The 10,113-nt window shown below is 39.6% G+C and overlaps 1 protein-coding gene across 1 annotated transcript in view; it reads left to right on the top strand.

Annotated features, from left to right (window-relative positions):
- The first annotated feature begins 4,036 nt into the window (after nucleotides 1-4,036).
- The window catches only part of LOC129782464 (transmembrane and coiled-coil domains protein 2-like), a 30,508-nt gene continuing 24,431 nt past the window's right edge, over nucleotides 4,037-10,113 (top strand). Inside the window, exons 1-3 of the mRNA XM_055789630.1 lie at nucleotides 4,037-4,071; nucleotides 4,183-4,208; nucleotides 4,289-4,447. Coding sequence (XP_055645605.1) covers nucleotides 4,037-4,071; nucleotides 4,183-4,208; nucleotides 4,289-4,447 — 220 coding nt within the window. The remainder of the gene's footprint in view (nucleotides 4,072-4,182; nucleotides 4,209-4,288; nucleotides 4,448-10,113) is intronic.

The raw sequence follows: 10,113 nt of genomic DNA, 5'->3' as shown, positions 1-10,113 counted from the left end.
GGGTGTATAATGTAAGTTTAAGCAACTTTAACATTGGGTAAGAAAATTGTATTGCAGAGCTCGGAACTCTGCCACGGCTGCCTATGCTTTCAAAAATAGTAAACGGAAAAGTATTACATTACATCAAAATGCCTCGGCCAACGAATATGTTCGAATATGCTCTCCAACGTGAATAGGTTCACAACAATACGATCAACGAAGGAAAATATTAAGGAATTCACCTCTATTCCGGATCCCGAACGGGTTGAAATTGGCAAAATAATGCATTTTGTAACCCGTTCGACTTCTTCTTCTTCTTCTAAATCGTGGGACTTTGACAATCCCCACTGTCAAATGGCACAGCATACTTGCTATCAAGACGGGTCTATGGTACTAGGTGAGGCCGTTTCGCCACTAAGTTGGTTAGGGGAGCGGTATATGAAAACAGCACGGAAGAAAGTAGAAGGGGAATTATTTGCTTGTAGCGTGAAAGAGACAGACTGATCACGAGCGAGCTTCGGCAATAGCGTATTGTGTTTCGTTTACAAACAAAACACAGTAGACTTTCAAGATGGCTGAAGAGTGGTTATAGCAAGTTGGCCCACCTTAGTATATACTTCTAGGCGCCTTGCTTGCTATAACGCCAGTCAGTTTTTCATTGGGAGTAGCTTTTGTTTATTTTCGTCTTGTCAAAAGGTGCAAAGAGCGGTTTAGATTTTCATTTCGATTTCTTTGAGAAATTTACAAATGTTTTTCAGAGTATCAATGTTTTTGTCGTCGAAAGCATCTTGGATTGAGAAATATTTGTCAAGGTTGTGTTTGTCTCTGTGTGTTACGTAGTTAATACAGTTGAAAATTATGTGTTCTGATGTGTTAAGGCAGTCGCAAAGCTGGCAGTAGAACTCATCTTTAATTTTCATCTTGCTCAGCCAGAATGGAGAATAATCGTGTCCGGCCAGTAGACGGTTTAGGGTTCTTATCTCGGTGTTGGTTAGTGGCAGGTTATGGAACCAAGATTTCGAATTAATCCCTGTCTGCAGTTTGAAAAACTTTCTTCCTTTGCCAAATTCTTGAGTGTAGTTTACATACCATTGTTGTATTTTTTCAGTGACGTCGTTCTTGATCCAGTTGATTGCATCGTGTGGTAAAAACCGATTGTGGATCACCTCGTTCGACTGGAGCCCGGCTTTAGCCAGACTATCAGCTATCTCGTTGCCTTCCAGGTTCACGTGCCCCGGAATCCACTGAATACAGGAGTTGGTTGTTATGGCTGTTTCCAGGATTTCCTGAATGATTTCGTCCCTTTCTGTTGCATCTAGTTGCCCTCTGATGAACTCACATCCAGACTTCGAATCAGTAAGAATAACAGCATTATTGAGCTGGTTCCTCTTCAAATACCGTAGAGCTTCTCCAATCGCTTCCAGCTCAGCCGACATCGTACATACAGAGTGATTTAGTTTCCTGCTGATCATCCTCTTGCTGTAGTCATCGTAGATTCCAATGCCACAGTGATCGTTGTCCTTCGAAGCATCCGTATAGATCTTCCGGTGGAACTTGTATTGTCCGTGAATTTTTCCCAGTTGCTTCAAGATTCTGGCTGATGTATTTCTTTTAGTCCATGGTTGATCATCAATTTCTGATTGAACCCATACAACTTGTGAGATCTCGCTGAAAACATCCTTGTACTCCTCGAACTTCCGCTTCTTGGTAAGTTTGCTTATCTGCTGGTATGTCGTTGTGGGCAATTAACTGCCTCCAGACTGGTGTTGAGTACTGTGCGTGTCTAACTATTTCCTTTGCCGTTGTTAACTTCCGATGAAATTGCAAGGGTGGTTGACTGGCTATAGCGCAGAGAGTGTTAATTGGTGTTGTTTTTGAACAACCCGTTATTTTTCTCAAACAAACGTTATTCGTGACCGTGAGTTTTTCCAGGTTCGTTTTTGAAGAGTTTGCGTATATCGAAACCCCATATTCCAGGTAGCTCCGAACTATTGCGTTGTACAGTATGTTTAGGGTTTGAGGGTGTCCTCCATTTCGTGTACTGCTCACGACCTTCTGCATGTTAATCCTGTCAGTGGAGCAACTCTTAATCTCCCTTATATGTGCTCCATAAGTTAATGAACGATCGAGTGTAACCCCAAGGTATTTGTACATGTTCACCGATTCCAATTCTGTGTGTCCTATCTTTAGCTTCAAAACTTTTTTATTGAGCTGGAATAACATGACTTTTGTTTTGATTTCATTTATTTTCAGGTTCAAATTTTCAGTTTTACTCTTGAATTCGTTCAAAAAGATCTGGCCGCGGTTTTGAACGTCTTCGAAGTTTTTACCTTTGATTATCTCCATGAAGTCGTCGGCGTATTGCACCAGAACTACTCCTTCCGTTATTCCATTGTGTAGCTGTGCCGTATAGATGTTGAACAATACAGGGGACAAAACGTCTCCTTGAGGAAGTCCATCTCTGACGGTCCTTTCAACTGTCCTCGTTCCTACCTGTATTTGGATTGTTCTATCATTAAGGAAGTTCACAATCCATTTGATAAATTCGATTGGAGTACCGTATTCAAAGAGGATTTGTTCCAGAGTTCCTGTTTTTACGGTGTTGTACGCATTTGACATATCAATGAAGATCGCACCTGCTACTTTACCTTCTCTTTTGATAGCGTTAATGTGGTTCGTGACGTAGCTCAAGCATGTTGTGGTAGAGTTATGTCTTCGGAAACCAAATGATGTATTCGGCAACACACGCTTCTTCTGGATAAATTGATTGAGTTCACCTAGTACTGCCGAGTTAATAATCTTCAAAGGGCAGTTAAGCATGGAAATCGGTCGTAGGTTGCTGATTATTTCTGGGTTCCGTCCCGGTTTTGGTAAGGCAATTACTTTTATTTTGTTCAACGCTAAATCAGCTCTACCATTTTTCCACATTCTGTTGAGGTCGTAAATCACGCTATCTCGAACATCTGGTTTTATACTTCTTAACATTTCGTAGCTAAGGCCATCTGGGCCTGCTGCAGATGGCTTCTTCTTCTTATGTAGAATTTCGTTCCATTTTTCCACGCTCAAAATGTCGTACGTGACCTCCTTGTAGAGACAGTCACCGTAGTCGTCCCCACTTGGGAAATTGGCATTCAGGAATTGGATTGCGGCTTCTTCGTCTTCATGTACGACCGAGGGCTGGTTCATTTTCTTCTTTTTGCCCGTTAGTCCGTTAATCTTCTTCCATAACTCTTTACTGCTCGTGCTTGGGTCGATCTCATTGACGTATTCTTGAAATTTCTCCCTCATGAGTTTGTGTTTGCACCTTGTGAACAAACTTTCTCTCCTTTTCATCTCCATTAAATCCTCTAGATTGCCACTGTTGTTGAATTTGGTCCTAGCTTCGTTTTTGCTTCTCCATGCTTCTTCCACTTCTGCACTCCACCAAAACTTCGGTTCGTACCGGTTCTTCTGCTTCGCTGTTTTCTGGATTTTTCGTGCTATCTGTTGTAGTTCGGCCCATCCGTATACTTGCTTTGTGTCCAAATTTCCTAATTGTTCCGTCACTTGTTTCCGGTTGATAAAGTATTTGTTTGTGGTTTTTTGTTCAGTCTTGATTGTGATGTGGATGACAAGGTGTCTGCTGCCAATCCCGTACTGCAGAATCTCCATTTTCGTATCATGGTATAGTGCTGGGGAGACCATAACCAGATCGATCGTGGATGATTTTTTGTTGAGCTCCGCTGGTATGTATGTTGGTTCACCATTGTTCAGCAGGATTATATCCTCGTCATTGATAAAGTCGAAAAGGATTCTCCCTTTCGCGTCCGAGTGGTGACGATCCCATAGATGATGATGTGAGTTCAAATCACCGCCTATTAGAACCTTTTTGTACTTTTCTACGCTTTTGAATAACTTTGTCAGGAATTCTTTGAATTCGTTGACCGATGCACTTGGTGAAACATATATTGAAAATATTACTACATCCATTTTGGTCATATACCTGCCTACACATTGTATATCCTCCGTAGAGTCTACTACGATTGGTCTATTTTTGACTGCCTCATGGATTACGATCATGGAACCACCGTATCCATCTAACCTTGAACTATAGTAATTGTTGTATCTCGGAATTTTGTATTTACTATTTTCATATTGTTGTTTCGTCCAACATTCAGAAATTATTCCAACTGTATACTTTTCTTTAACTAATACTCTGACTAGCTCTGATTTATTCTTTTCCAAACTTTGTATATTGCACTGAAAGATTTTACAGCTCATTTTGGTTATTACTTTTTTGGTAATACTTTTTTACCCTCATGTATATTTTCAGGTGATTGCATCCAGAAATCTTTAGACGATATCTCACAAAATTCAGCCATTCGAAATGACGTTCCTTCACAACAAACAGGCTCAAAACAAAAGAATTCTGATACTGGAAATACGTTGTCTAGCAATGAAAGCACGTCTGTTGTCGATGAATTGAAAGGTATGTACAATAGAACAATCAATTTTTTTTTATTCTTCTAATTTGTTGATTCGTATGTTGTAATTTAAAAACCAAAGATTGTTTAAAGCACTGGTTGGAAAACTTATGAAGCGATCGCCGTTGACGTATTCTATGACCAAAACCGCGTTCTCTCTTGACCTCTCCGTCATTGGTTCCGATCTAAAATTGATTGGATTGTTATATATTTGGATTTTTGAAATATTTTGAGCGTATCAGTGGTGCAATGAGTTTGTTCTCTATGATCGGAAAAATTACCGACTGGACCATTTTTGGATCCATTACATCACGGGAACACCAAGCCAAACTGATGGTATTGGATTACATCACGGGAACACCAAGCCGAATGCGTAAATGGGTGCGAATATTACTTCGCTCGGACGCATTCATACGCAAACAATTTTTCATGACTGTTCCATGCGAAAGCAGAACAGAAACCGATGCGAGTGAAAGTACTCACGCCTTGCGTATGTCTGCTTTTCGCGTTGACGGTGGAATGGTGTCATCTGGATACGACATTAGTTTGTATGAGACCAGCTATTCTCTATCAGATTAGTCGCCCTTAAAGAAGTTTTAAATTGCTTGCACAAAATATGTGCAATTTTTCATATTTTCTGTTTGGACAACACATAGGTTCCATGTAAGAACATTTTTCATGATGTTCATTCAGAGAAAAAAATCAGCAGCGATCTTCACTCACAATCAATCGTACAAACAATTACGATAACTCGTACACGCAATAGGCCATGTAATGGATTGAAAGCAACGAAAAACCTTTTTGCTCAATTCGCCCTCACTAGAAGATTTCATGTTTACCTTATTCATGCATCGCCCCAGCTTCCCCCAGATTTTTTTCTGATGATCAGGAAGTATATGAATGTTTCGCGGTATTGAAAAAAAAAACATGAAATTGAAAATATATAGCTTCGGTTTGAAATCTTCTTCTTCTTCAATGGCACTAACGTTCCTAGGGGAACTTCGCCGTCTCAACGTAGTATTACTTGCGTCATTTTTATTAGTACTTAGTTGAGATTTCGATGCCAAATAACACGCCTTGAATGCATTCTGAGTGGCAAGCTCTAGAATACGGGTGATCACAGTGCAAGTCGGAGGAAATTTTCTGACGAAAAATTCTCCCGACCAGAACGGGAATCGAACCCGAACACCCGGCATGTTAGTTATGACGCTAACCACTCGGCCACGGGAGCACTCGTACCAACTTATATGATACGCCAAACGATGATGAACAACGAATGACGAAGCTAGAGAGAATCGCAATGTCGTAGTGTTGATGTTTTCTGAGAAATGAACGAATTATTGATTTCTTGGTCTCTCAGACCTATGCGCGAGTATAGGAGTGTTAACCGTCATGGGTGTTTCGTCGAATTTTTTCGGATATGCTAAATCTTTTACGGTTGAACCATAAAAATGATTCCCTGGTGGTGGAGGAGACTGGGAAGAAGAATTCAGGGTCTGCAGGAGTAAAATGCGGACTTAGAGAAGGTGCTCCCGTTCTAAAATAGTAGTATTCAAATTCAGAGTGCCGAGGAAAATATACCATACTAGTGGTCAATGATTCTATAAATGTACCTCTTTTGAACTAGTAGCTATTAGGACCAAGCAGAAATATTCAAACAAATGAGCTATTTCATTCAACATTCAAAGAACAGGTAATTTTGAACAGAAAAAAAATTATGTTGGTACAATAATAAAATTGTGCATCATTCTCATTGTGTACTTTTTTTTCAATCATCCTCAAAAAATCATGAAATGGTAAATTTATCAATATACTAAAATACCATTTCATTCAAAAACAATTATTCTGCACCATGTTTATTTCAAAATTATATTTAATGTAACTTTTAAAATTATGACATCATACTTTTTTATTACAAATATATCTGTTCTTTTTGATAACAAGAAATAAATATTCGCTCGGTTAATCGAATACTGAAAAACAATTATTCGAATGAATCGAATATTTAAAAATGACCCCACGATTAATCGACAATTGAATAAACGAAAAATTTAGACATCTCTATTTGCAGTCAAATCCCTTTCCACAGTCCTCTGTATATTTATACCGTTTCCCCTGCGCACTTATTGACGACACGGTCACACCTTTATTCCACACATCTTGGTTGAAACCAAGACGGGTCTATGGTACTAGGTGAGGCCGTTTCTTCACTAAGTTGGTTAGGGGAGCGGTATATGAAAACAGTACGGAAGAAAGCAGAAGGGGAATTTTTTCCTTGAAGTGTGAAAGAGACAGACTGATCACGAGCGAGCTTGGGCACAAGCGTATTGTGTTTTGTTTACAAACAAAACAGTAGACTTCCAAGATAGCTGAAGAGTGGTTTTAGCAAGTTGACCCACCTTAGGAATACTTCTACGCACCTTGGTTGAAACTAATTCATATTCAAAGACAATTTCGCTATATCTTTTCTCTGAGTGTACCATAAGTCACAAACGTCATAAGGATAAACAAAAGCGCTTTGTGGTTCACTTCGAGAAAACTGTTTTGCTTTTAATATGAATATTCAAGTTATCAACACTTATTAAATTCATTGCTTACCGGTCATTCATTACATTTTTTGTTTTTCTTGGTTGAGAATAATACTATAAAAACTGTGCCTCATAAGAAAGTGCTGGTTAGAAACTGTGATGGAATATAAAGAAGTATAAACATCATTGCAATCTGTTTTAAGATCTTATGGAAACCCTAAAAGTGATGTCTCAAACTTCGGCGGAAAGTAAAAACTCTAGCCGGGAAACCTCACCTAGTCGCAAAAATTGCCATTCAGGTAATTTATACTATAAACTAACGCATATTTTTCTTCTGTTTTGTTTATACAATTCATTGGGACCCAAAAAATTCTTCATTCGTGTGATAAATTTTGCTAATTGTTCGAAATGGATGTTTTTTAGTTGTTTTTCTAAAATGTTCAATTATGATGTGAAAATTTCCAGATACAGTAAGTTACATCTTATTCGACAGATCTGACGAATTTATGCAAAGCTACATCAGTTTATGCGACACCTACGTTAGGCCGCGGTGCAATTGCTTGCAGCTCATTAATGCTGGTTTAGAGTTCCCGTTAACGTGAACTTGAACAGGTGGTGGAATAGTACGATCATTTCACGGATGATTTTGTTCACGTTCACGTTCACGTTCATATTAAAAGTTCGGCAGTAAACGTGAAGTAAATAAATATCGATCTTCAATAAAGTAGTTTGGGTGAAGCATACAGTTGTTCATCAACCCGAAGCAACGATGTTTTGACGTAGAACTACGTCTTTCATTTCTATACCGGGGTGTAAAATCAAAGTTTCGAAAACGAAAGCGTTACGCCGGAGACCGAGATTTTGAGCGTTAATAGCTCCTAAACAACTGAACGAAATGGTATGATAAACACTTCATTCGAAAGATAAAATGTCTACGCGTTCTATACTTGTTACTTTTTGATCCAAAAACTTGTTTCAATAGTCTTAAAATTGCTTTCAAAACAGGCTATTGAAATCACCAATCGGTATATAAGCGAGCACCGCTCGGAAATCCACTCAGTTCTAATTGAACAGCGATTGGAGCATGTTGTCGCTGTCGCTTTTCGTTTATCATGGAAGCGCTGATGAACGGTGTCACCAAGAGCCTGTTTGTGCACCCTAGGCCAGAAGGGAATCCATCAGGAGGAGAGTGATGCCACAAACGGTTCCCCGGGAAGACATCGCTACACACACATACACGCGCGGAATTCTTTCCGTTTGGATGCCATTCAGCATCGAGAGTTCCGGAAAGATCTAATCATTTCTGGAAAATAATTTGCCAGTTACTCTGGGAATTTAAAAATACATTCATGTGAAAGAGTTTATTTGAATGTTTTCTATCCATGTAACACAGTGACCAAATACATTTGGTTTTGTGATTTTTCAATCAATCGCAATTAACAGTGTTTCAATGATCCCTAGAGCATAGTATATCGCACCCATTTCAGCGACGGAACAAGGATCTTTGAGTTTGAAAGAGGCACTGGAATTTTCATTGAAGATGCCGAAGCCAGTGGACCCGTTTATGAATGAACCGTCAGTAAAGATCTAACTTTACCCCCATATTCTGCCGAAAATATCGGCGGAATAGAATCTGAGCGTAGATGATCTGGGATTCCATGGATTTTTTGTCGCATGGACAGATCAAAAATGACAGAGGAACTGAAGGGTGCACGTCGTGGGTAAGGTACTCATGGTATAAAGACATAAAACTTGACTGAGGAGTCAGCTGGAGTAGATTTTCGAAGTTATCAATCACCAATGGATTCATGATCTTGCAACGGATGAGAAATTTGTAGGAAAATTCTGTGAACCGAAGAGTAAGCGGGGGTACTCCTGCCAAAACTTCGAGACTCATCGTATGTGTCGAATGCAAACACCCCATTGCTATACGCAAGCAACGATATTGTATTCTCTCCAGCTTGAGAATATGAATCCTGGCAGCTGATCGGAAGCAAAAACTGCCATATTCTAACACTGATAATATCGTTGTTTTGTATAACATTTGTATAACATGAACATCTTTAGTTGATTTCAGAGTTTTCGTTACGTCGAGTAGTTGTTTCCGCGCTTATAACATTAAGTCACTTACCGGAGTTCCGGTTATATTGCATAGGAAACCTTTTCTGGTCATCCTTTAGTATATTCAGCCGCTTCATTTGATTTCTGATTGTTCGTTTTGTCGAACAGAAGAGATCTTTTCAGATCACCCTTCAATATCTTTAGCGGATACGAAATTTGTTTGGCTTTCGAGTTTTCGTTTCGTCAAATTGTTGTTTTTGCATTTATAGAATCAAAACACCTACCGGAGCTACGATCATATTGCAGAGGAGACCTTTTCAGGTCACCCATTTATATATAATGCTGCTACGAAATGCATTTGATTTTCGAGTTTTCGTTCGATGGTTCCGTTCACATAATCACATCACTTACCTCAGTGAATCCTGATTCTTACCTTCCCCACTAACAAATATCCCTTCCATGATATGATATTCGCTAGGGAACCACGCTATAGAGGTGACCCTTCTGGCCTTCGGGCGGCGAATATCATACTAACATTCCTTCCCTTCTCCTGGTGACTGTAAGGACGTGGCCGGCGTCGTTATTGACCATTTAAAGAGCGAATCACCGAAAATTGCACAACGAGAATGATTTGCTAGTCCCAAGCGTCATTCTGAGTCTTCATTGTGCAATTTGGTGCAATTCAATCGCGGAGAGCAACTACGAATTGTACAGTCTACCCAAGCTCAAGCTCTAGCTCTGGATGGTGTTCTCTTTCCGGTATTCAGGACAGGAACGATATTCGATCCACATTTTATACAAAACAATGTCCGTTCGCATTTGGTACCCTCCGCCGGAATCGCGTGTTTTTCAGATCAATTTCCACAAGTCGGCGTGTCTTGTTTGCATTTTGTTTTGGTATGACCGAACACCCAGTAATTGAAGTAATTGAAGTTCTGACACTCAAATATCCAAAATCAATGAATTCCGGAGTTAGAGTACCGTTTATAATGAGTATTATCGTCGAAGTATCCTCGAAAGTGGTCGGGTCGGTTCGTCGCTTTATTCTCCTCACCTCAGTTTCGTGCGCTAGATTGGTCAGT

Source organism: Toxorhynchites rutilus, unplaced genomic scaffold, assembly GCF_029784135.1.
Source record: "Toxorhynchites rutilus septentrionalis strain SRP unplaced genomic scaffold, ASM2978413v1 HiC_scaffold_9, whole genome shotgun sequence".
NCBI lineage: Eukaryota > Metazoa > Arthropoda > Insecta > Diptera > Culicidae > Toxorhynchites > Toxorhynchites rutilus.
The sequence above is the reverse complement of the archived record's forward strand: the minus strand, read 5'-3'. Positions and strand labels throughout refer to the sequence as shown.